Source organism: Manis javanica, chromosome 17, assembly GCF_040802235.1.
Source record: "Manis javanica isolate MJ-LG chromosome 17, MJ_LKY, whole genome shotgun sequence".
In the NCBI taxonomy this organism is placed as follows: domain Eukaryota; kingdom Metazoa; phylum Chordata; class Mammalia; order Pholidota; family Manidae; genus Manis; species Manis javanica.
In genome coordinates, this window is record NC_133172.1 from 58,581,109 (window position 1) to 58,607,298 (window position 26,190).

General features: G+C 57.5%; 1 protein-coding gene across 1 annotated transcript in view; it reads left to right on the forward strand.

The window, feature by feature from the left end:
• CMIP (c-Maf inducing protein) overlaps nt 1–26,190 on the forward strand; it is a 207,955-nt gene that overhangs the window by 178,877 nt on the left and 2,888 nt on the right. Inside the window, exons 10-20 of the mRNA XM_036993750.2 lie at nt 3,540–3,893; nt 11,894–11,959; nt 13,230–13,256; nt 13,561–13,609; nt 16,000–16,107; nt 18,490–18,606; nt 20,004–20,144; nt 20,882–20,929; nt 21,965–22,111; nt 23,197–23,302; nt 24,627–24,697. Coding sequence (XP_036849645.1) covers nt 3,540–3,893; nt 11,894–11,959; nt 13,230–13,256; nt 13,561–13,609; nt 16,000–16,107; nt 18,490–18,606; nt 20,004–20,144; nt 20,882–20,929; nt 21,965–22,111; nt 23,197–23,302; nt 24,627–24,697 — 1,234 coding nt within the window. The remainder of the gene's footprint in view (nt 1–3,539; nt 3,894–11,893; nt 11,960–13,229; nt 13,257–13,560; nt 13,610–15,999; nt 16,108–18,489; nt 18,607–20,003; nt 20,145–20,881; nt 20,930–21,964; nt 22,112–23,196; nt 23,303–24,626; nt 24,698–26,190) is intronic.

Genomic DNA, 26,190 nt, shown 5'->3' on the forward strand with positions numbered 1-26,190 from the left:
TTGAATCACAAACCCTGTACAAACAGGGCTTCTAAAACCAACACTGTACTTTGAGTTCTTGGGGAAGGGGCTGCAAAAGAACCTTAACAAGGAGATATTTCCTTATGACAGGGCTTGAGAAGGGAGCATTACTATTTTTAATATCCTCTGCCCAGGTCTTGATATTCAACAGGGACCATGTCCAATCTTGAATTGTTTGCCTGTTCAGAAAGAGGTGATAGTATCCCTGGGGCCAGGACAGGAAGATGTCACGCTGGCCATTCCCAAGTACCTGTTGTATGGCCATCAGCATGTTACATTAAAGCCAAAGGAGAAGAAGACAAAGGTCAGAGGGTATTGCATGGCCTGCACAGCCATCCCAGCATCCCGGGGCGCACAGGGGATCATGGGCCTCGCACACTCGCTCTGGAGCTGATCTGCGTGCGCTGCCGACTCAGGCCGCCCCAGGAAGCAGGAGGAGCCTCAGGAGTGGCCCACACCCTCGGGCTCCTCTCCTCTGCAAGCCTCTGCCCATCTCGGCCTCCCTAGGCCTGCCCCACAGATGCCTGAGCTGCACCTCCGGAGAGGGCAAGGGCAGGAACTGGAAACGGCTTTTGCAGAGTTTTCCCTCTGCCTCTCCAGTGCCCTGCCCAGGTGCCCTGCAGCAGGGTTTCCCTGGCTCGGGGGAAGGAAGCAGAGAGACACTGGAGTTCTCTCCCGGCTCGCTCCACAGGAGAAGGGCAGAGATGGAAAGAATCAGAATTAGGAGCCACACACACTGTTGCCCAGATAGGGGACCAGGAGCAGCAGGAGCCAGGCCTCTTCCTTCTCGCGTCCTCCCAGCACTGGTTCAGTGAGGGCCCCCGTGTGCCAGGTGCTGATGGTGCAGAAGTGGACCAGCTGGGTGGGGCCACTGCCCTCCCAGAGTGGACAGTGTAGCCGTGGGTGGCGGGCCTGGGCAGTGAGTGAGCAAGTAGCCAATGGTATGCTTTGATCAGGGCTCTGGTGGGAGAAGCTAGAGGTGTAATTATCACGGTCTGTACCAGGGAGTCTCAATACTGGCTGCATATCAGTCACCAGGGAGGCTTTACAAAATCAGAAAGCTCAACATAAATATGCCCTATGACCCAATCCTTATAGCTTTTAGCATGTTCATCAGCCAGCCACTAAGCCAGGATCCCTCCACCTCCAGCGGGTCATGCTAAAGTGCAGATTCAGATCCAGGGGCTCTGGGCATGGGCCTGAGACACTGCTCGCCTAACAGACTCCCTGTGATGCCAGTGCTGTCGGTGAGGACCGTGCTCCCAGTGGCAGACCAGTGCCCGTTACGACTGTGGAGCTTTTTTTCTGAGTGCGGTGCGGTCAGTCGCCAGTGTGTTCTGAGCAGAGAAGGCCCTTGATGAGACGTCACTTTCCACAGTCCCCTCTGGCTGCTGCTGCTTGGAGGATGGGCTGGGTGGGCACGTGACTTCAGGGCACCAGTAGGTGGTGGTTGCACCCAGGTGCCCAGGGTGGGGGAAGCATAGAGAGGGCCTCCTGCTCAGGCTGGCCCCAGTTCCTGGCTCAAAGCAGCCCAGCCCCCTCAGAGCCCACAGGAGTTTGGGTTCCCAGAGATGCTGTGAGTTCCTCCAGGAAATCACCCTGAGGGCTGCAGTGCTGTGAGACCCCTCCTGGGCACAGGGCCATGCCACTCTGGTGGTCAGGGCCCTGGGGGGTAGAAGCCCCATGATGTCGCCTGCGCCTGTCGGTGTTGCTCAGTGGGCACATGATGTTCTCACACACCAGAGAACAGACAACTTGACCCAGGTTAGTGTAGCTTACTGGAAAATCACCCGATCTGAACCAAACAGCCTTGAAAATCCACTTCTAAATCCCAGCAAAGGCAAACAAAGGGAAATGGAGTGTTGAGCGTTTGGATAGCAAATTAACTCTGAACCCATGGAGACAGTCACACCACCCTCCCCCACAGACCACACACAGTTTTCTATCGACCATAGAATTCTCAGACTCTTAACTGATGGGTTTGTTTTTCCCAGCAAAGTCTGAAGTGTATTTATTAAACACCCTTGGCGGCCTCAGCACAGACCTGGCCCGCGTCACATGCCGGACGAATTCAGGCCCTCTGCTCATGTGTTTGGTCCAAGTCCTTCACTCAGCCCAGTCCTTGTACAGAAGATGGGCATGCATCTCTTTGGAAGTACAGGGCACACGTGTGGCACACTTAGGGAGGGACTGGATGAAAGCTGTTTATGATCACGCTGTGATGCTCTGAGTCTCTTGAAACAGTGGGGCCTCAACCTTGCCTACACACAGGGAGCCAGCCTAAAAGTTACTGGTGTCTGGGCCCCACCCCAGAGATTCCTTTCTAATTGGGCTTCAGGAGGTTTAAAAGTGCTTCAAGGACGCTGGTGCGCAGCCAGTAAGGGAAAGCTCTGGTTCAGGGGCAGGAAGGGTGAGGGCAGCCGACAGAAGAAATCAGGGAAGACTTCCTGGAGGGGAGGACCTGCATGGAAACATACAAGACCTTAGGAGGCAATGTGGTGGTGAGGAGCTGGGCTTTCCAGTCAAAAACCTGGTTTTAAATCTTAGCCCCCTCCACTTAACAAGCTGTGTGATCAAGGGTGGGTCATTGGAACTCTGGGCCTCTCTTTCCTAACCTGTAACCTGGCTGGTGCTGGTGATCCTTGCCATCAGAGGCAGCTGAGAGTGTCTGTGTGGGCTGTGAGACAGTGCTGAGTGTTGTGCTGGCCCGAGGGCACCAGCAAAGGAACCCGTTGCTGACATCACCTTCTTCCCAGTCATGTTTGCCAGCACCCCGTGAGGAGGGGCTTTAACCAGTCTCAAGACTCTGACAAGTCCTGCAGGAAAGAGTTCTGATTTCATCATCTGGCCCAGCATTTCCCTGACAATGTGCCATCGGCGATGCTGTAGAGCTCTTTTCTCAGCACCTGTTTGTGCCCTGCAGGAGCATCATTCCTTCAGTCTGCAGGAGATGGGAATCTGGGGTCTGGCATCCTTGTGAAGTGGGTTCACAAGCAGAGAGCAGATGAGGAGCTTTCTCCCCGCAGGGCAGGGCAGGGTGCGCCATGGGGAGAGGAGGCAGTTAGCCCACCAGGGGTGACCCCAGTGACGATGCTCAGGAGGTCTCACGGGTGTGTCAGGGAGGTGGCAGGGAAGGCGTCTTGGTGGAAGTAAATGCCGAGGACCTCAAGGGTATTTAGTAGAGATTGACATTCACTCATTCGCTCAGCAAATACTTGTTGACTGCCTGTGTGCTGGGACACAGCGTGTGCTAGTGACACCCAGCCTGGGTTTGGACACCCTCTCCACCTGTCCTTGTCCTGAGACCTTGAGCAAGCTGCCTTCCGAGCCTGAGCCTGTTTCCTCACCGGGGGAGCGGGATGCCATAGCACACACTCGGGAGTATTTGCTGGGTGGCCAGAGGGCATTAAGGCAGGTTGCCAGATGCATCCGAAGCCCTCCCAGCCGCTTGGCTACTTCTAAGGGTGGTGCCGGCTGCCTGTACTCATATGTTTCCCCCCCCCCTGCCTCTTCCCCAGCCGCGACAATTCCCCAAGCCTGAAGGAGATCCGTAACGGCTGCCAGCAGCCCTGCGACCGGAAGCCCACCTTACCTCTGCGCCTTCTGCACCCCAGCCCGGACCTGGTGTCTCAGGAAGCCACACTGTCCGAGGCGCGGCTCAAGTCGGTGGTCGTGGCCTCCAGCGAGATCCACGTGGAGGTGGAGCACACCAGCACTGCCAAGCCAGCACTGACGGCCAGTGTGGGCAACGACAGCGAGCCCAACCTCATCGACTGCCTCATGGTCAGCCCCGCCTGCAGCACCCTGAGCATCGAGCTGGGCCCCCAGGCCGACCGCACGCTCGGCTGCTACGTGGAAATCCTCAAGCTGCTGTGAGTGTCCCTGGGTTCCTGTCACCCGCAGGATGGGGGAGGGAGGCTTGGCTTTGGAGCTGGGTGCCCCCGTGCTTGGGTTCAAGACATGCAAGGGTGGGCGTGCTGAACCTGTGTGTGCACACATGTAAGAGTGTGTACACAAGTTGGGGCGAATAAGTGTAAGTATGGCTGTACAGGACACAGATACAGGGTGTGAGGGCACAGCTTTAGGGCAGGTATATGTCTGAACATACACTGTGTTCATGAGAGTGTGTGTGCACAGGGCTAGGGGAGTACAGGTGTGCTTATCTGGGTGCAACATAATGTATGCGCATGTCCATGAGTCTGGGAATGTGTATGTGAGTGCATACATCTACCAGGTACCCACGTCCCTGTGAGTGTGTGTGTGTCACTACACGTTGAATAGGATGTGGGTTCATTCCAGGTTTGTGAGTGTCCTTCCTTGTATGTGAGGTGGCTTTGGGTGTGTGCAGGCATGAAAGCCCAACGTGTGTCTGGGTCTGCATATAGGAGTTGGATGTGGGGTGTGTGTGCATTCTCTGTAGGGGCCTATGTATGTGTCTTCTGTGCCTGAGGGGCTGTGAGTGCACACATGTGGGTATGAGCCTCTGTGCACAAGAGATAGAGTGTGTGTGTGTTTCTCTGTGTGAGCAGATATGCCCAAGAGCCATCATGTGAGTATGTTTCTGGGTTTGTGGTCCCTGCATACTTTGTGTGTTTGGTGTGTATTTAATGTCAAGTTCCAGTGTGCCTCCCACACCTCTGACCCCCAGCCTCATTCGTGGGGCCAGGAAGTGAGTGTGGCATGTAGATCAGACCTGGCTGGTGGGAAAAGAAGGGCCAGGAGACCTAGGTCTGCTCTGGGTGGTGCCACTTCTGAGCCAGGTGCTTTGGGCCTGTCCCAGCCTCTCCCTGAGGGCAGTGGGGGGTGTGGGGGAGGGGGGCAGTTTACTCTTTGACCCCAAGGGTCTTTCCAGTTCTGCCATCACATCTGTACCATCCAGACCTATCTCAAACTCATGTGTGCTTGGTTCTTGGAGCCCCAGGTGGAGGGAGGTCACTGGCCACTCCCTTCTGCCTGTGCCGAGCTCCGTGGTTCCATGGGCCACTTGGTCTGGAGAAGCCAGATGCCTCCCCACCCGGCCCACAAGCCCTGTCCTTGGGGACAGAGTTCTGCTCCCCTCCCAGGACTGAGTCCAGAAGTTGGCATTCCCAGGTGTGGTCCGTGGCCCGTGGTGGGGTGGGTTTTGCAGGAGGATTGGAGATACGACCGTGTGGTCACACTGGATCAACACACAGAGCCTCTCTGAAGGCCAGGCACCAGGGCCCTTTGATTTAGGGGAAGGCCTGGCTCTGGGCCATCAGTGTTGCTGGGGTTTCACCGAGTCCCTGTGTCACTGTGATGGCTGTGCAGCTTCTGTTCTGCCTCTCATGAGCGTGTTGCTGCCCCCAGTGAGCTCATGGTCTGCAGGCGTGGAGGTGCCTGGTGACTGGTGAGTCAGGCTGGGAGGTGCTTATGGGTGCCCACTGTGCTCTGAAAGCAAGGCCCGAGGCACCTGTGATGGCCACATCTCAGTCTCAGTTCTCTAAGGCAGCAGGGAATCCCCACTTTTTTCCAGGAGCGGCAGTCAGCCTTCCAAGGGGCAGGTCGGCAGTGGCCTGCATCTCCTCCTCGCCCTGGATGAGGTGGGGCCCACCAGGCCAGGGACAGCCCTGCTCCTCCTGACCCCCGAACTCTGGCTGTCCTCCACAAACACCTGAAGCACCCAGCTAGGCCCTCTGCCGGCTTGGACCTGACTCGTGTTCCATTAAGCACTCAGCATTTGAGTTTCATCACGCAGTTGACACACCCTTTTTTCTTCTTCATAAACATGGTCGTGAGTGAGGATTCTCTTCTCCCCGATCTGCTTCCAGACCTCCTGCCTGCCCGCGTCACCCAGCTGCCAGGGCGTGGGTGGGGACCGGGCTGCTGGGCGCTGCCCACTGCGAGGCGGCCGGTGTTCCTGATCTCTGCTTGGGGCAGCGTCTCGCACCCTACCCAGAGGTCTTTCCAGTGTAGGGCTTATACTTCTGGGAGCCTGTTTCAAGGGAGCTCAGAACCCAATTTAGACTGGATAACTTCCTTTCCTTAGTGACTTTTCTTCTCTAACTCTGCTGCCTGCTCGAGTTCCCGGGCCACTGGAAGGTCTCAGACATGTTGAATCCACAACATGCGCGCAGCTCAGAGAGCTCTGAAGTGTGATACATTAGGAAAAGCACAGATTCCAGACATCCTGCTGAGTTCAAGGGCCACGGATCCTGTATCAGTTTGTGACCTTGGGCAAGTTGCTCCTCCTGAGTCACAGCTGCCCCCCAGGGAGTTGAAGGGGTGAGATAGAGGGCCTGGTTCTAGGCACCACACAGCGCAGACACCTTGCAGGTGCAAACCCTGGGCACATGGGAGTTACTATACTTTCTGGTTACAAGTGTGTTTCTGAGATACTGTTGGGAGGAAAATGCATCATTGATTTAGTAACAGCACTCTGAACAGGAAAAATCCTAATACAGCATTTAGTGCACACTGGGATTGCAAGAGGATTGACTGAGGAAATGTGGCTATAACCTCTGTGCCACTGCAGACAGCAGTGTTGGCTTCTCTGGGCCTGTTTTCTAGTCTGGGAAATGGGTGTCTTCCCCAGAGGGGCTGTTAGGAGAATTTAGGTGACATAGGACCTTCCCAGAGCTGGCCCAGCACTGGGCTGCCGTTGTCAATAGGAGTGCTCTGAATGGAAGTTCTGTGTACAGAATGAAAGATCAGAGGCTCTCAAGTGGAATTGAGGGGTCCTAGCAGGGCATAGTGGGGGGCCAGGGAAGTCACACTTAGAGCCTTGGCCCAGCTTGGCCAACCTGGCCCACCAGAGTGGGCACTGCTCCTTCAGGGAGGGGCATGTAGGCAGTGTGACCCACCCACAGCCGGGTGCCGCAGCAAGCATGGCCCCTCTGAGTCCTGTTCCCATAGGAAGGCCTGCACAGCCTTAGAATTTTGACACCTAATGTAAGCCACAGAAAGTTCTCTGGAGACCCTTAGAAAGAAACTATGCCCAGCAGGGCGTCAAGGTTGACACTGAAATCGGCCTGTGAGGCCCAGGCTGGGTGGTACAATGGGAAGAATGTGGACCTGGGACCCAACAGAGCAGGTTCAGGTCTGTAGTAGCTTGAAGTCCAGCTTTTAACCTGCCGAGCCCCTGAGTGCAGCTCAGACATTTCCGAATTCCTTTGTATATGTTCTTCCACCAGACACTTACTGCAGACTGAGACTGGGCCCGCTGTATGTGCGTGTCAGGGTTCCGACCGGCCTCTTGCTCTCAGTTCCTCTGTATCTGAGAGGCGCCAACTACCAGACACAGTGACCTTACCCTCCGGTGGGACAGAGTGTGGGAAGTGGCTGGCATTCGTGAGGCCACAGGCAGGGGGGACGCTCTTCATCCAGGAAGAGCACAGTGCAGCCGTCAGTGGGGACAGGTGGGCAGGCCACCTCTTTCTTGATCAGCTCAAATCTGGCTTGTTGTTATCTTGCAAACACCGGATTTTAAAGAGGCTGATGGGCCCGTGGTGAGCTGGAAGTCCCCTCAACCCTAGGGGGCTCTTTAGGAGGATGCAGACAGACTTGGGGTTGTCCTAATGACTAGGATGTGTGACTAGAATGTAGAAGGCAGGTGCCAGGGAGGAGGGGACATGGGAAACACCGTACATCCCAGGACAGTCCTGCCCAGGGAAGATGCCGCAGCTCCACTGGCCCAAACACCCGGAGTTTGGTGAAGGGAAGGGGGATTGTTTGTGAGCGTGAAAACCCTGTCAGACAAGGAGTGGCTGAAGGAGTGTCCAGCTGCCTGAGCCGGAGTGGGGCTGGAGGGGCCGTGATCCAGCGCAAAGTATGTGCACGCTGCTGGGAGCTGACGAGACTCTGGGGAAGGACAGCTGAGACCCAGCCAACGGTCCCTGTTCCTCGCCTACATCCTCTGGCGCTGGGCACCGCACTGCCAGCCGCTCCTCAGGTCCGCAGGCCCTACCTTCCCAGTGGCACTCGGGGTCACAGCTGTGTGCCTGGAAAGGAGTGGGTGGCGGGACTGCCTCCTTCGTTGAACACATTGGAGTCAGCCAGACTCGGGTCCAAACTCCATCCCTGGCATTTAGCTTATTGTAGTTTTGGACAATGACCACCTCTCTGAGCCTCAGTTTCCCAGCTGTGAAATGGATGGAGATCCCTGTCCATGCGTTCTGGTTCTCAGGGCTGCCTCGAGAATTAGATGAATTCATGTGTGCCAGCATCGTCCCAGCTGCTGGTAGTCAGTGGCCAGGGTGGGCCAGGAGCTTTCCTCCCTGTCGGTCATGGGAGGCCTTCTGGCAGAGGTTTTGGGCGAAGCAAATCGTAGATGATCTGTTTGGAAGTTTTCAAATGTGAATTCTTTGGAATTCAGAGGCCACTCCGTAGAAACTGGATGCCCCCTGGAGTATTTGAGCCCGCGGAGCTGCTCCCCAGCCCTGGAAGGTCCCCGATGGATGGCAGGGCAGGTGGAGAGGGAGGATTGGCCCAGGTCCCCAGCCTCGGTGATAATGGACACTCATGTCTTGATTTTAGACCCTGGGCCACCTATTTGCCTTTTGAGGGAGTGGATATTTGCAAATGTGTCTGCATGGCAGGAGCAAAGTGGAATGAAAGGTGTCCCCAACTCACCCTCCTGCCCACACCCTGGGCCTTTTGAGCATCAAGGGCTACATAGGTACCTCCTTCATGGTCTTCTGGAAAGGTTGGTGGATGTCCTGCTGCTCCCCCTGGTCCCTTGGGAGTCCCTTTAAGGACCCCTGACCACTCGAGGAGCCACCACATTGGGTTCTCCGGCCTGTGGGCCCAAAAGCCTTGGGCTTCCGTTCTGGCTTCATGTGTGCAGCCACTGGGGCAAGGCCTGCCTGGCCTGGGCCGTGTGCTGGGGCCTCTGGCTTCTTGGGGGCTCGCACGGCCCACCCGCCCTCGGGCTGTACAGCAGCTGCTGTTCTGCAGGGCAGGGCAGCTTCCCCCCATGCCATGCGGAAGCTCTGTGAATCGGGAAGACGGTGTGCTGGGAGGAAGCACCTCGTCCGCGGGACAGCTCAGCGTTCTGGTTTAGGCAGCACCTGTCAAGTTGGGTTACAGTTCTGCTGAGCATGTGCTGTGTCTCTGCCAGGTCAGGGTGCTGCCTCAGGTCCTCAGAACTGTCCCTCCACTTCTGTGTCCACCCCGTCACCTGGCTGGCTTGTCCCTGGTGTCACCCACCCCCACCCCAGCAAGAGAAAGGCAGTCCTCAACCATCTGGGCTCTAATCCACTCTCCTGGGCCTCATGCTCACAGAGCCTCATGAAGTCCAGCTTCTGCCTTAGTAGCTCTGTGACCTTTGGCAGGTGGCTTGGCCTCTCTGGGCCTCCATTTCTCCTTGTAAATGGGAGTTCTAGAGCCAGCCTGGCCCTGTTAATGTGAGGATTATTTGGTGCTTGACACCCAAGGCTTGTCAGAGACCCTCAGGACAGCGGAGGTGCCTCACCTCCTCTCCCTGAGCCCAGGGAGGGCCTGGCTGTCTTCTCCCTCCTGGGGGTGGGCAGCCAGACATCTCACAGCCTCAGGGCAGGCCCTCTGCTGACCACAGGGATCTCACACTCCATCCCTTGGGCCCGGCCAACCCCTAGACACCTCTTGTCCCAGCCTCTGCCCAGCACACCTCCCGTGCACCCCTAACTGGTTGGACCAGGCTCTTGGAGCAGGGCCAGGGGCCAGCCGTAGACTTGGAGCTGGGCCGGGAAGGCCAGGAAGTACGTCTGCCCGCCCTCCTGCTCTTTCTCGCCCCCCACGTCCCATCCCCAGCCTGCGCGAGCTGCTGCAGTGGGGCTGACTAAAGGCCGAGCTCCAGGCTGGGGCAGAGGGAGGAAGAGCCTCCATCCAGACCCCCTGCACTGGCCTCAGCTCCTCACGGAGCCCAGCACCGCGGAGCACGGGCAACACGCACTGTTCCATGGAACAGATACTTGGCCATGTCTCCTCCCACTCAGGGTGAGCCCCGGACCCCAGCTGTATCGCTGGCCAAGCCCGGTGTGCGCTGGGTCCCCAGCTCAACCCTCTCCTGGGCGTCAGCCACCTGCCAGGCCTGGCGCCCCCCACGCCAGATGTGGAGATCAGACGCAGCCCCTCCCCGGGTGTGTGGGCACCAGAGCTCCCAGAGTCCGTGGCTTGGGTGGGGCCTGCTCCAGCGCCTTGCTCCTGGGGCAGGGGTTGAAGCTTTGGGACCTCCCAGAGATGCCCAGCTTGGCTTAGGCTGGTGCGTGAGCGCTGGCTGCCTGTGGGTTTTCAGCAAAGACTCCAAAGCCAGAGAGATGGGGGGGCCCAGGTTGGGGCCTGGCTGTAGGGCAGACAGTAGAGGCACTGGGTGGGGGGTCAGGGGCCATGGCCTCAGAGCCTGAGGTCAAATCCAAACCACCAGGGGGTGATTTGTGTGAATATAGAACATCTCTGAGCCTTTGTTTTGCTCACCTGCAAGTAGTGTGGTCATACGTACGGCAGCGTCTGTGAGCGTTAATGGGGAGATCGTGCACTCGGGTGCCCGCTGGAGGCCCGTCCTGCCTCTGCTGGGGCACTGCCATGCTCACACATTCTTTGCCTGCCCCTGACCCTCCTGGCTTCTTAGGGTGGAGTTTGCCGAAAAAGGCTGCTTCTTTCAGAAGCTGTGCTTAGGGGTGGGGGGCTGGGTGGGGGGAAGCAGGCAGTGGCCCCAAAGCTGTTGCTTCCCTTCCGGTGACCATGCTCAGTGGCACAGCTCTGCGGCCACCTCGCCCATTGCCTGTGTTACAGGTTCGTGTCCTGGTTGGCCAATTCCACGACTTCAGCAGGCCCAACGCACAGTGGGTCCCAGCCTGGTGCAGAGGTCACTACCATTCATCCAGTGTTCCTTGTCTGACCCTCGGTTTCCTCGTCTGTTATGTGAGGCTGATTATATTTACTCCATTACGAAGAGGAAATGAACAGAAGTACATCTGTTGGCATAATGCAGTGCATGTTCAATACATTGACAAAATGGTAGCTGCTATTCATCACCATTATATCTGTTACTATTGTTATTCCACTGTTAGTACTGTCTTATCAGTGGTGATTTAAAAAAAGCTGTTTTTCAGGACACGAGAATAGAAGTACCCTGTAAATCAGAAGGATAAACCCACACAACAAATAAACAGCATGTAATTTTTATTTTTTATGAATCAGTCTATAAATTTACCACTCAGGTTGGGAATGCAAAGTCAGCCTCATCTTTGAGCAAAACTGAGTTCTCTGTATTAGTCAGCCCAGGCTTCCAGTAAAATCGCAGAGTGGGTGACTTGCCACAGAAATTGTATTTTCTCCAAGATGCGGGTGGCTGTGGTCCCTCTGAGGCCCCTCTCCCTGGCATGTAGGCAGCTGTCTCCTCCGTGCTCTCTGTCCTCACACAGCTGTCCCTCTGTGTGTGTCTGTGTCCCAATCTCTTCTTTGAAGGGCACCAGTCAGATTGGATCAGGGTTCACCCATCTAACCTCATTTTAACCTCTTCAAAGACCCCATCTCCAAATACAGTTGCATTCTGAGGTGCTGGGGGGTAGGACTTCAGCATATGAGTTTGCGAGGAAACATTTCAGCCCCAAACACCCCAACAGTTCAGAAGGTGGAAGGAACAGCAGTACGATAGCTTGGATTCAGAGGCAGAGATGAACGCCAGGCGAGCTGGATGGCTAGCCCTTCAGTTGCCATGGAAGTCTCTGGACAGGTTCTGCCTGTTGGGCCTGTTGGCCATCCTGTGGACAGCAGGCACAGGGCCTCCTGGCTCCCTGGAAGTTGAGGGGGCTAGAGCAGAGTTGGTGCCGCGTGAGTCTGTACCGGACTCTCCCCATCTCTGGCATCCGTGACAGCACACCCTAATCCTCTCCCTGTCCAGATCAAACCTGACTGTCGCCCCTGCTCCTTCTAGGTCGGACTACGATGACTGGAGACCATCTCTGGCCAGCTTGCTTCAACCCATTCCATTCCCCAAAGAGTAAGTCCCATGTACATTTCTGGAACCCTCCCACCTGTGAGGAAAACCTCTGTCCACCAGAGACATAGCAGGGGGTGGTCACATCATGGGCTGCACCATGTCACACTGGAAACACCGTGAACGGGAGATGATGTTGGGCCTCAGCTGTGGGACCCCCAGGAGGGACATCCCCTCTCTGGAAAATGGGAAAATCACTTCACTGCATTGTTAGGATTCTGTGCTAAGAATGCAGACAAGCCCTCCCCACCGTGCCTTCTGCAGAGAAGTCAGCAACTCTTACTATGCATCATCAGATGGGGTTAGAAATGCCTGTCTATCCTCTCCAAGGCCATAGCAAAAACCAGCAGACGATGCATGTGGAGCTGCTTTCTGTGCCGTATGGCAATGCGCTGCTTACGCCCATTACGATTGCTAGCTCATGCTCCACAGAGTTGGACCAGAAATGAGCCCTGCATCTCTCTCTTGCCAGCCCTTACCCTGATGCTGGATTTCTCACAGGAAAATCGGGAGAAAACTGTCTGGATAATGGCCTGAGGAGAGGGCTCTGTCTAAATAACCAGGCCCAGAATGCCTCCAGGCCTGTGTTTTGACAGATGTGAAGAAGCCAGGCCTCAGGAGGCAGCTCGGGGCTCCCTCGGGAGCCAGGTAACGAGCCTGTGTTTATGAAATGCTGCTCTCTGAGGGGGACATTACATTCAGTAATTGCCCCATTTGCTGGCCTGGCTGTTCCCTGGAGCGCCCGAGACCCGAGACCGGAGAAATCTGACTCCTGAGAGCCCCCCGCTGTCTCCAAAGAGCAGTGGCGTCATTGGCCATAGCCGCTGTCCCCAGCCCCGGGGACACACTCGACAGTGCGCCCATGATGCAATTCACCTGGAGAATGGTCCCTGATTGCCGCCTCAACGTGCGGTGGTAATTAGTGCAGCCGCACCTGAATTTTAGAGCAATTAACAAGCACACCTGGGTCCCTGGTGCCCACATACAGACACACGTGCTCACACACACCCGCTTAGTTCCACTGCTGTTTGCAGGCGTGGGACCTGAGGGCCATGGGGGGCTCAACCTGTTCACGTTACTACAGTCTGTTGTCTCATCAAAGGAGGCCTTTGTTCTGCAATTTCAGGTAGAGACAAAATGTCAGTATTTCATTCTCAATTCCTCTAATTCTTCAAGTCAGACACGCAGCCTGGATGTCCCCAGAGAGGGTTTGAATCACCGCACTGTTTCAGAAGAGCCCTACTCACTGCATTCTCCCTTGCTTTTGTTACAGAGCTCTCGCACACGAGAGATTCACCAAGTGAGTACTGGGGCAGTGCCCTCGTTGCCTTCCTCTGGTAGGAATGTCCTCTGTCCCAGGGTTGTCCCCGGGCAGCTGCCTCCTTCCAGCCCCTCCAGCCCCTTCTCTTGTTGCGTGCATTCCGGGAGGCCACGGAGGCCCCTCGGAAGCTCTCCTGGGACATGTCCAGGCCCGTCTAGACGTGTCGCGGTCCTGCCAGCTCAGCCAGGCTCCCCCGCCCTACCTGGCCTCCTCCTGAACCTACAGCCTGGTCACCTGCGGCCAGGACTCTGCAAGTGACTCTGCCCCCTGCTGTCTCTTTCAGGGAGCTCAAGTACGTGATTCAGAGGTTCGCGGAGGACCCGCGGCAAGAGGTGAGGCCTCCCTCCCGACCCCCTCCTGCCTCAGCACTGACGGGTGGGCCCCTGGAGCCTTTGCAGCTCTGACGGGTCCCCCTTGTCACCCACAGCGTTCAGAATAGCTCACCAAGGCTCCTTGCCTGGGCCGCAAACACCCCCCGCCCAGCTGTCATGGCTGCCCGTGGTGTCAGTGTTTTACTGCAAACTCGGACTAACCAGAGGTGGTTTCCCACCAGCTGGGGGTCTCTCCTCAGAATTTGGGGGCAGGCAGGCACCAGGGCCCCCAGCCAGCTCCAAGAGAGCCCTGGATCCTTGGTTCTGAGAATCGGCAGCCAGGGACGTTATCAGGGCGGCGATCAGAGTCAGCATCCGTTTCCTGGGCATGGCGGCCAGGGGCTTCCAAAGGGGCCCCCTGTCCCTCCAACAGCCGGGCCTCAGGCAGGGGCAGCCTTCCCGCCCAGCACGGCTGGGCCTCCTCCCATCCCACCAATGTCCTGAGAGCCGCCGGCCATGATGGGTGCTCACCCCGCACCCGGCACTGTGTCTTCTCGTTTAATCCTCTCGCCAGCCCTAGGGCTGCTCATCAGGATTACCCGCCTGCTAGGTTTGAGTTACATCCCCAAGTCTCGTACGTGGTACATACAACTGGCACCTGGCTGTGGCGGGGCAGCAGAGCTGAGCAGAACACTGCCTGGCCCCGGGAGCTCACGGCCTCCAGGGACCTGGGTTCTGGGGTGCGATGGGATCTGGCTTCAGGCAGGGACAGACCTGGGCCCAGTCACCCCCAGCAGAGCAGGAGGATAAGGCTGGGAAAGGAGGGAGGGAGTTATTCTTGATGGAACTGAAATATTTCTCTTCAAGTCACACTGCAAAACCTAGTTCTAGAAGGATCTAGAAGGGTCCTGCTCTAAAACACCATGATTCTAAACCCTGATTACAAAAGAGATGCTCAGGGACCACGGGAAAAAGCAGAAATGGTGGACAGGGAGCCTTTAAACAGCCAGGGACCAGTGATAAGTCTCCATTTTTCTTAAACTAAGACGTTCCTCACCACATGTGAGGACAGAGTCTCCGAATTCCCCTGGAAAGTGAGCCTTTATTTCAGACACAAACTTTGAAGTCGGATAAAAGTGGTGCCAGGTGCTTCCCAGAGGGGAGCGGCAGAGCCGCGTGCCAGGAGGGGGTTCCCGAGCTGGCCTCGCCCCCAGCCCCTCCCCTCCCCGCGCTGCTTTTCTCTCCGGGCTCCCCGCACCTCTGGCCTGCCTTCTTCACTCTTCTCTCTCCCCTCCTTTCTTCCTCCTAAATGAAGCCAGAGTTGTTTTCTTATAAATTTTTTGCTGTAGTCCGTGAATCGCACTTTAGACTCATCATTCTTTATTTTTCTGACAAGTTGACATTTGCTGTTCTTCCAACTCAGAGGGAAAAATCAAAGCCCCACCGCCTGTTTTCTGTTTGCTTTGTGTGGGTTGTGATCAGTTGAATATCTGTGAGTAAGTGACTCTTGGCAGCAAACTGTCCTTCATCCCTGAAGGAAGCGAAGGGGCACTTGGCTCGGCTTTCTTCTGAGGACGGGGAGGAGGGTCAGGAACAAAAGCCTTTGTCTCTCTCCCTTCCTCTGCAGTTACAGCTGGGGCCTGGGTGGATGTGGAATCCCTCCCGGACACGCACGTGCACACATGTTTGCACACACGCACACGTGCGCACTGGCACAGAGCTCTGGGAAGGAGGTTGAGAGTCCTGGGCCATGCGTGGGGCACTGACGTCGCCCCCGCCCGGGGCAGAGACCCAGATGGAGATGCAGATGAGGCCTCGTGAGGGAGGGTGCAGAGGCCCAGAGAGATATCAGTGAGACAGAGACCCACCAAGGGGCTGGGGCCCATGAGGGGGAAACTGGGAAGCAGGAGGGAGGGAGGCAGATGCCCGAGAGGAGGGGCAGTAATGGGAGAGCAGAACCCGGAGAGTGAGTGGAGCCAGAGGCTGAGAGAGACGAGGGCAGAAAGCAAGAGACACAGAAGGAGTTAGAGACACAGAACGAGGGAGAAAGAAATGCCCTCCGCCCCCCAAAAAGCCCCAGGGCGAAGGAGGGGTGGGGCTGAGTCAGCGCTTACTTTGAGCCTGCCTCCCCAGATTTGACCACAGACTTGCTTTTATTCAGGGCATCTGTCCAAACCGGGCCTGTGCTCCATCCTGTGGGGCTGGTGGCTAGTGGCTGGAGCTCCCCAGTTTGTGGGTACCACAGCTTTTCCCAAAACGCCTTCCGTGGAACTGAGTAGAAGGCTGGGAGTCACTGGACTAAACAAAGTTCAGCAGGTCCCCACTGTGGGACTCGCCCGGGCCTTTCCCGTTTGCATGTGTGGGTTACGGGTCTGCGAGGAGCTGACCCATGTGCCCTCTCCTCCGTGCAGGTCCACTCGTGCCTGCTGAGCGTGCGGGCCGGCAAAGACGGCTGGTTTCAGCTCTACAGCCCCGGAGGGGTGGCCTGCGACGACGATGGGGAGCTTTTCGCCAGCATGGTAGGTGGGCGAGGCCCCCTGCGGGCCTGCGGATACCCCCGGCTGGCTCTCCCGGCTAGTGGAAGAGCTACCCGTGCCGACTGCAGCCAGCCTGGAGGTGTCCAGGCTAAAACGAGGCTAATGATGAAGATGGTGACGATGACCACCACCGGTGTCACTTTCTCACCTCTTACCTGAGCAAGCATGAGCTGGGGGCCTGAGATTCCTGCCCCGACTCAGCTCTGGGAGGAGATGACACTCAACTATTACCCCATTTTACAGATGAGGCAGCTGAAGGCCTAGGCTAACTGCCGGAGCTCACAATTAATTGTAGTGTCCACATTACATCCTGAGCCCTTAACATGCACAGGGGTGTGAGGGTGTGGCAGAGCCACCAGCACATCAGATCCTTGCTGTGAGATCCTTGGTGGAGATGAGAGGGCTGAGGCCATGAAAGCAGTGCCTGCACCTGTGGAGACTCCCCGGCCTTCTCTCTGCCAGGCCCTGTGTCAGACACACGTTTGCACTCTCTTGATCCTTGCAGAGCTCTATCCCTGATCTACACCTCCACTGAGGCAGGCCCAGAGAGGTGCCATGGCTTGCCTGAGGGCACACAGCCTTCAGCCCTGAGTCCCTCCACTGGCCCCAGACCTCGCTGTCTAGACCCAGGCCCCTCTTCTGCAGTGCCTGCCTCCAGAAAGGAGGCCTGGACTGCCCTCCTCAAGGGCAGATGCTCCTCCAGCCAACTGGCGACCTTGACTTCACTGCTTGCTCACGACACAAACTCAGTTCTGTGATCACGCACACTCCCAAACAGGAGGAAGCACGAGCATCAGCCAGACCTGGTCAGACTCCAGCTCTGCTCTGCACCAGCTCGATGGCCCTGGGCTTCTTACTAGCCTCTCTGGGCTTCAGTTTCCTAGTCAGTAAAATACGGGGTGTTTTAGTTTCCTGGGACTACCGTGGTGATTGCTCCTGGTAACGGCTGCAAGGCGCCCAGCCACACTGGCCCCATGCTTGGAGGTGACGGCTGTGGTGGTTCTTGTTTCTGCAGGGCGGCCAGTTCAGCAGGGTGAGCCGCTCACAGAGCTGTCCACGGTGAACTCAGCAGCGATGCTCGTGCAGGGACCACGGCTCCAGGCACTGCCTCCGGGACTTTTCTTGAACTGGGCTTATTTTTAGGTCCTTTTCCTTATGCACGTGCTCTGTACTCTACCCGCCACCCAACGGGTCCCTTTCAATTGCCCTGTGCCTTCTGCCTGCACGCATCACCTCTTTCTCACCTCTAATGGGGGTTTTTCTGATGTCACGGCTTCCCCATGGCAATGCCGGATGGCCCCCCCACGCGTCGATGCAGGGACGCAGTGTGAGAGAACTCAGGAGCTGGCATCGCCCCAGCCTGAGCGGTTGCATTTGTGTGCCCGAGTTGTTAATGATGGGATGGAAAAAAACACATGGGGAAGGAAGCAGGCAGCAGTGTGTCATATCCTTGGAGACACATGGCCTGGAAGAGGTCCCCTTGATTCAGCTCCACTTCCAGCCACAGAAGGGCATTCGGTATTGCATGAAGTTGGGGGAGAGCCCCAGCTCCAGATGCAGCTGAGAAAAACATGCATTTCTTAATGGCTGTCCCACATGTGACCCAAGATGGGGTAGAAGTTGCCAGTTCTTGTATCTCAGGGGCAGGTATCACTCAGAATACCTTTGGAGCTCACAGAGGGCTTGGGGAGGCGAGGGCGGTCTCCGTGCCCTTCCCCGCTCAACTGTGAGGCTGGGGAACCTCTGGGAAGGGCTGCCCAGAAGTTTCCACCAGGTTCAACGGTGCTGAGACCCCAGAGGGCCAAATATTAGCAGTGTCCTGAGAGGAGGGGCGCTTTGGGGTGTGTGTGTTCAGGAGAGGGAGGGTGAAATGTATATAACATAAATTTTATCATCTTGACCATTTTTAAGGGTGTAGTTCAGCATCATTAAGTATATTCACACTGTTCAACAAACATAACCACCATCTGTCTGCAGAACTTTTCAGCTTCCCAGACGGAAACTGTCCCCACTCGCTGCCCACCCCGCCTCCAGCCCTGGGGCCACCATTCTACTCTCTGTCCCTGTGAGCCTGGCTGCTCAAGGGACCTCATGAGAGTAGAATCCCACAGAATCGGACGTTTTGTGCCTGGCCTAGTGCACTCACCAGAGTTCCGGAGGCTCACCCATGTCAGATGCATCAGGGAGGGGTCTTTCGAATCCCCCGGGAGGGGCTGGTGGTCGTTTCAGATCTAGTGTCCTGATGGGGAGGTGGGGTGGGTATTCTGGTTTCCGAATCCTGGCGTGCAAGCGGCAGGCTTCGCAGGCCCTGCAGGCCTTGGCCCCATAGCGGCCACTTCCTTCACCCGCTGTCTCCCCTCACAGGTGCACATCCTCATGGGCTCCTGTTACAAGACCAAAAAATTCCTGCTGTCCCTGGCAGAAAACAAGCTGGGACCCTGCATGCTCCTGGCGCTGAGGGGGAACCAGACCATGGTCGAGGTGAGGAGCTGGACTGGGTGCCCGGTGAGGCCGTTCCCCACTTGGTCCTTTGTCCCAGTTGATGGAGCCCAGGCTGCTGAGGAGCTGGGGGCCCGCAGGTGCCGTCCCGGCCTCCCAAGTCCTGTGGGAGCGCCCGCGCTCCCCAAACAGTCTATCAGTGTCACTTGTGATCTCTGTTGACCCCAGAGGTCAGGAAAGATTTTTGTTCCATTTGTCTATTGCTACATAAGATCGCCTGCAAATGGGTACTTTGCGCACAGATCTGGGGTGACTGGGCTCAGCTGACCAGCTGTCACTTGGGGTCCTGTGGGGAGGCTGGAGTGGCCTTGGTGTTGTAGCATCCCACACACCAAGGAGCCCCTCCCATCACCTCTCACCTGCTCGTCTCCATCTCCCCCAAAGTCCCCAGACACCTGAGGCTCCCAGAGCCGCCGTCCAAAAGGAGACGCGGCAGAAGCTAACACCACTTCCTCCCGATCGTACCTGCTAGAAGGAGGTCACCGCGGCCGGCCTGTAGTCGAGGGGAGAGCAGTTAGACTCTGCCTCTCAGCAGGAGGGATGTCGGAATTTGGCCACCAGAGCTTCCCATGCCAGTGTGGTAGTGAGGGTGGGAGCCCAGGACCGAGGAGGCGTCAGCAGGAAGGCGGGCGCAAGGCACACCAGGACCTGTAGCTGCGGGGGGCCAGGGTGGCTAGAACACGGCGAGACAAGGGGGCGGGAGGCTCGGGACATGGGGGGCCATGCAGGAGGAGCCTAGCAGGTCCCCGAAGACCCTGGTGAGGAGCTGGGGGTCCGTCCAAATGCCTGTCCTCACTGCGTCATGAGGGGGCTTTTGGGAGAGGGATGCCCACAGGACAGGAGGCAGGCAGGCTCGACGTGAGGCTGCATGTGCTGTCCCTGGTCAGGGGAACGTCATCAGGAAGGGGAGCTTGGGGCAGGGCTACCAGCGTGTTGGTCCCATGCAGCAGGGACTGGAAGGACAGGGCACCTAGGGAGCTGCCCGAAGCCCCCACAAGGAGGCATGTGTGCCCTGGGGCTTCAGTTCAGTTTAGCAAGCATGTCCTGAACACCTCCGGTGTGCCCGGCACCAGGGAAGGACTAGGGTACAAAGAGGTGTCCTGTCTCTGGGAGTCTGCCAACCCTCTGAGGCTGGGTGTGTATCATTCCTACGTGTATTTACCAAGAGCCTGCCCCATGGTCTGCTGGGCGCACACTAACGTCCCCACTGGCAGAGGGGAGGCTGGGGCGGGCCACTTGCCCAGTATCCCGCAGCCAGGAATGTGGAGGGCAGAGCAGGGTTGCCCGTGTTCAGATGTTCTCATGCGGGTGGCATGGAGCCTGTCTGTAGATGCCCTTTTGGGGGCCAGTGGTAACATGCGCTCCCGGCTGCTGGGCAGATCCTGTGCTTAATGCTGGAATACAACATCATCGACAACAACGACACACAGCTGCAGATCATCTCGACTCTGGAGAGCACCGGCGTGGGCAAGCGCATGTACGAGCAGCTCTGCGACCGGCAGCGGGAGCTGAAGGAGCTGGTGAGTCCTGCTGGCTCCGGCCAGGCCGGCCGAGGGCAGCGGGGCACAGTGGACAGAGCCCAGGGTCATCGCGCCTGTGTGGGCCCCTGCCACCCAGAGGTCAGGGTTATACCTGCCACTTCCCAGGTGACCCAGTCAGTGACCCAGAGCCACACAGCTCACGCAGGGCTGGGCCAGGCCTGCATGCTGTCACCCCAGAGCCATGCACGGCATCACTATCGGTGTCCTTGTTTCAGTGCTCGGGGGGTGACTTCCAAATGCCAGCACCCGCACCTCGGGGCTAAAGGGCTTTCTCTGTCCGCATGCACAGCAGAACGGAAATGGTCGAAAATTCACGCTCCCCAGTTTCCTGGGGCGGCTCTCAGACAGGGACTAATGGGAGAGGGTGTGTAAATACTCCAGCCCCCTTGCCCCTCAGGTGGGGCATCTCTGCAGCATGCCTTCCCCACCACTCCCCAGGGCCCCCGTGGCGGTGGGGTTGACAGCCCCTCTTCCCGTAGGAGCACTCACAGTCTCACTTCCCCTTTCCCCCGCTGGCGTCTCTTGGTATCACCTCCCCAGTAAGCCACCCGCACTCAAACCTTGTCTCAGGGTCTGCGCCTAAGCCCAAGACCACCATGTTGCCTTTTACCACCAAGAAGTAAAAATTGTGCCAAGGGTGGTATGAATAGAAGTGGGGTGCAGGGTGGAAGCCCCGGGACATGAACGGGTTATAATCAGTCTGGCTTCTGTTGCAGCAAAGGAAAGGCGGACCCACCAGGCTAACACTGCCCTCCAAGTCCACAGTGAGTCGCTCCCATTCCCCTTCTGGGCAGGGTGGAGAGAGGGGGCTGTAGTCTGCCTGATGGGGCAGGGCAGGCAGCGTCTGTTGGAGGTGATGGGGGCAGTGGTGTACAAGGACCCCTAATACCTGACAGGCCAGCTTTTTCAGGAGGGAACCAGGTTGCAGGAAACCAAACATGATCGAGATTGTTGATGTTGCTGTGTCACCAGTTAATGATGATAATGACAGTAACAGCTACTCTACACTAAGCACTTGTGGACCAGATACTGTGCTATTACTTCCTTTTATCCCCACAGCACTGTGAGCTTGGCGCCTCTTTCCATCCTCATTTTACAAAGTCTTCAGGGATCTTCGCTTTTATCTTGCTACCCAACTGTTCTTGGCATGTGGCTCGACCTCATGGTCCACAAAGGCTGCTCAAGCTCTAGCCAACGTGCCTCTTCCCTTTGAGGACCTTCCTAGAAGGTCACTGGAGACATCTACCTATGTACCACTGTCCAGACTTAGCACATGGCCACAGCTGGCAAATCAGCCTTAATTCAGGGCAGCCAGGTGGCAGCTAAAACTCAAAGGATTCTATGACTGGGATGGAAGGGAAAGTGGGTACTACCCTCCATGGCTTCACAGTCTAGAGCTCATGCTTTAGTTGGTCTCCATAGGCCTTAGAGCAAGGGAGTGGGCACAAGCTGCTGGCTGGGAGAGTGAGGTGGCTGGGCACGCACGCACACACACACACGTCTGGGAGAGGGATGCGGCCCCGGAACACCCCAGCTGATGACTCGGGTGAGTCACAGCACTGCGAAGGCTTTCTCCTCCGCCCAGCGGCTGCCACCCATGGGGACGTGGAGGCAGCCCCTCCATCCTGACACCTCCATGGTGCACCAAGCCAGGCCATCACCCCAGCTCCTGGGGACTCACCCAGCTACAGGTCTCTGGGGGTGAAGAGGAGGAGGTGGGGAGAGTGGAGGCTCAGGGTCTCGGGAACCCCGGGCAGCCCCAGGCCTCCTCCTAGACCCACCTGCCCGTCTGTTTGCAGGACGCCGACCTGGCCCGCCTGCTGAGCTCCGGCTCCTTCGGAAACCTGGAGAACCTCAGCTTGGCCTTCACCAATGTAACCAGTGCCTGCGCTGAGCACCTCATCAAACTGCCTTCTCTCAAGCAGCTGAACCTGTGGTCCACTCAGGTATGGCCTGCCTGCCCTGCTCCCAGCCCCCTTCCGGCCTCCCTCTCCGTCCCCCTGCGCCCTCCTCTCTGCCGCTCTGCCCCCTGCCCCACTCCCTATCCCCTGCACCTTTCTCTGCTCCTCTGTACTCTCCTCCCTGCTTCCTGCACCCTGCTTAACTGCCCCCCATCCCTGCCCAATCTTTCCTGCCCCTTGCCCTCTGTCTTGCCCCCCAAGCCCTGCCCACTCCTCCATGGCCAACCTTTCTGCCCAGAGCTGCAGGTCCATTCACTCCATCACCATACCCACTGTAGCTTGGTGCCCACTTCCTCCAGGCCAGAGAAGGTTTAGGACCTCATGAAGCCCAAGGCCTGCTTCACAGTTGGAGCTGCTGAGGCCCAGGGCAGGGACATGCCTGGCACTGAAAGGCAGGGCAGAGGTGTGGAGCTGGGTGTCCTGCGCCTGCCCAGGGAGCGCAGGCAGCCTGTGGGCCTGTTCTGTGACGTCCACAGTGCACCGGGGCTTGCTGCCATGCTCAGTGCCGACAGAGCTGTGGGACACATCGCATCGATCAGTGCGTGTGGGCTCCGTGCCCGTATGATGTGTGCTCCTCCATCGCCCTGTCTCAGAGAGAGGCCAGGGTGTTCCCAGGAGTCTGTGTTCTGGGCCCAGCCCTCCCTATCCCACTGAGCTCATCCCAGGGTGGCCATCCCACTGCACCTATCCTGTGGTGCCCATCCCAATGTGCTCATCCCACTGCACCCGCCCCAGACGCTGCCTGGGCTCCCACTCATAGCCAGAGCCCCTGACTTCAGAGCCGTCTTTGACAGATGACAAAACTGACTCCCGGGGAGGTGCCCTGGCCTTTGCCTGGCCCATCTCCCGCCAGCAGAAGCTGGATTTGAACCCGGGTCAGGAGAGGCATTTGAGTCTTTGGAAAGAAGTGAGAGCAGCTCAGACCCTGAGGCTTAAAGGGCTGTGGGCCTCGGGGCCAGGCTTTGTCTGCTCCCCTCTCTGTAGCGGTGCCCAGCCTCAGGGTTGTTCCCCTGGGGTGCCTTGGAGAGGCCAGAGTCAGTCTCTGGGCTGAAGGCTCCTGTGCCCCACAGTTTGGAGATGCTGGCCTGCGGCTGCTGTCAGAACACCTCACCATGCTCCAGGTGCTGAACCTGTGCGAGACGCCCGTCACCGACGCTGGCCTGCTGGCCCTCAGCTGTGAGTGCCGCGGGGGCTGCCGGGGCGGTGGGGCCCCCTCATGCACCCGTCCGCCACTCAGCAGGTGGCACAGGGCACTGTGCTGTGTGCTGACCTCTGTTCATTGAGCACGTACTGTGTGCCAGGGACAAAATGGGGACATGTTCTTGCCCTCAGGGAGCTTATATTCTTAAGGAAAGAGAAAAATGTGAATAAGGCCCAGCCCCCAGGCTGCAGGTACTTGTCTGAGGGACCCAGCTGCAGGCAAGTGCTCTAGGACACTCCTGCTGCGCTGGCCCACCGGCAGCCACCTCCACCTGGGAGCTGTCTCGGAGCTGCTCACCCAGAACCACGTTTTACCAATACGCGTGTTAAAATTGGCAAAGTGCTGCCCTAATAGAAGGAGACACAGCGTACTCAGGAAACCTGGGAATGCTGGTCCTGTACGCCAGCCCTGACCTACTAAATAAAATATTGGGTGATGCTCGGCCTGGGAATCTGCATTTCCCATTTTCAGATCCGTTGGTTTAAACAAGAGGCTGCGTGTCTCAGCTGGGCGGAATCAAGGAAGGCTTCCCTGGGAGGTGACCAGATCTGAGTGTGACACATACATAGGAACTGGCCAACGGGGAGGCATGCTGGCAGGGGCCATGACTGCCGCGAGCTTGTTGGCGAATTCTGGATGGCTTGGGAGGGGTGGGGTCAGGTGACAGGGCTAACAGAGGGCAGAGGGAATAAGGTGTGGAGCCGCTTCTCCGCAAAGGTGCTCCCTGGGTGCACAGTCACGCAGTGGGGCAGGGGCCGTGGGTGACAGTGCAGGCTCCGGGGCCCTGCCCCAGCCCCTTGCTCAGTGCCTCCAGAGTGGGACAGGGCATCGCATCTCTCACAGACTTCCTGTGTGGCTCTTGATGCAAACCAGACTGAGGCCTGCTTTGGAGAAGCTGGGGCCTGAGTCAGCTCTTACTGGGAGAGCTTCCGGGGTTCCCTTGCAGGGAGGGCTAGGCCTTGTCCATCAGGGCTGGTCTGGGTTGTGGCAGGCAAGCTTTGGGGACATTTTGGGGTACAGGCAGTGCAGGGACACAGCACACGGCCCAGAACAGAGGGAGGCTGAGAGGGCAAGGAAAGAACATGGGCCCAATTCAGACTAGCCTGAAATAGACTTTCTGTCCAACAGCCCTGTGGTATGCCTCTGAAACTCCACCTCCTCTACTCTGTTTCCTAAACAACCAACAGCCTTGGCCAGTAATCAGTCCCCCCACCCCCCCAGCTTGATCATCCCATTCCTGCAGCTGCCCCTTGTGGGGTCTCACTGACCTAATGGCTGTGTCTGTGTGTCCTTGTACAGCCATGAAGAGTCTCTGCAGTTTAAACATGAACAGCACCAAGCTCTCAGCTGACACCTACGAAGATCTGAAGGTAACTCCTCCCTTCTCCCCTCCTCCAGCCAACAAGCAGAAATGGTGCTTTGCCCCCATGCAGCTTATTCTCCAGCAGAAAGGCTGTTACAACAGCAGATAAGCCCACAAATAAAATAATGGCAGGTCGAGAGAAGTGATGAAGAGGAGGCCAGCAGGGATTGGTAGATTGGAGGACCTGTGTGCCAGGGTATGATCAGGGGCAGTCCCTTTGAAGTAGAGGCCGCATGAGCTGAGACCCAAAAGATAAGAAGCCGAGGATGCAGAAGGCGAGAGCAAGAACAAGTTTCAAGGTCCCGCGGCGGAGGGGCTGTCACACACTGACTTCGTAGTGAACGGGACCAGAAGAGAACAGGCTGCACCAGACTGAATAAGCCCTCGTCGGTCGTGAAAGGGCTGTGGATTCCATCCAAGTTCAGCAGAAAGTGTTCAGAGGCTCTGAGCAGGGTAATGAGTTATGCTCTCAGAAGCTTGTGTGGCTGTTACATGGAAGATGGATTTTCTGAGAGGGAATGTGAGCTATGGTAGAAGCAGGGGAAACATTTACGGGCTGATGCGGTACAGCAGGTTAAGAGCCTGGACTGGCAGCCTCCGCTAGGTCGGCAAGATAAAATGAGGAAAGAGAGTGAGTGGGGAAGGGGCACATTTTGTTTGTGGAAAAGCACATCTTGGAGGTTTGGAGGGGCTGGCCTGGGCCCTCAGCAGCCTCTGCCACCTCGTCGCCCTAGGCCCTGTTACCCCGGAAGGAGTGGGTAAGGCACAGAGAGCCAGTGCCGTATGATGAGAGGGCAAGGCCAGGCAGCCGGATGGCACCCTGAGCTCACTGGCACCCTTGCACTTGGAAGCTACTTGGAGGGAATCCCCCTCCAGCAGGGATACCCCTCTCAGCTGCCACCTCCAGCTTGGCCAGAAGCTCACTGGCTAAGGCTCCAGGTGCCTTCAGAGCACCTACTGTGTGCCAGGCGGTGCTGGGGACTGGGGTGCCAGGATGTGGCTGGCTCACCACTGCCTGGAGGCAGCTAAGTCCTGGCAGGCAGACAAGTGCAGCTAGCCAAGGTGGGACAGGACGGGCCAGCAGGGAGGGGACCACTAGCCCTACTCATTCACAAAAGGAGGTCTTGAGAAGTGAGTCTGCAGGGAAGCCAGAAGGGAGAGGCAAGGAGCATGCGGAGAGGGAGGCAGGGCATGGGTGCAGGGGACACAGGAGGGGCCAGGGCAGAGTGCCACCCAGCGGGTTCAAACCTCAGCACCATCAGCCTCACCCGGGCTCACTGGAAATGCAGACTCCAGGGCCCCCTCCAGACCGACCGAGTCTGAATGGGCATTTTAGCTCCACCCCTGAGGGTCCCTGTGCCACAGAAGTTGAAGAAGCAGAGATCTCAGTGCCCCCAGACCATGCAGAGAAGAGGGCATGGTAAGAAAAGTCACTTTCTATTGCTGTGTTGTTTCTACACTTTGGAAGACACGGTGCCCATTCGATGGTACTGGCCAGTA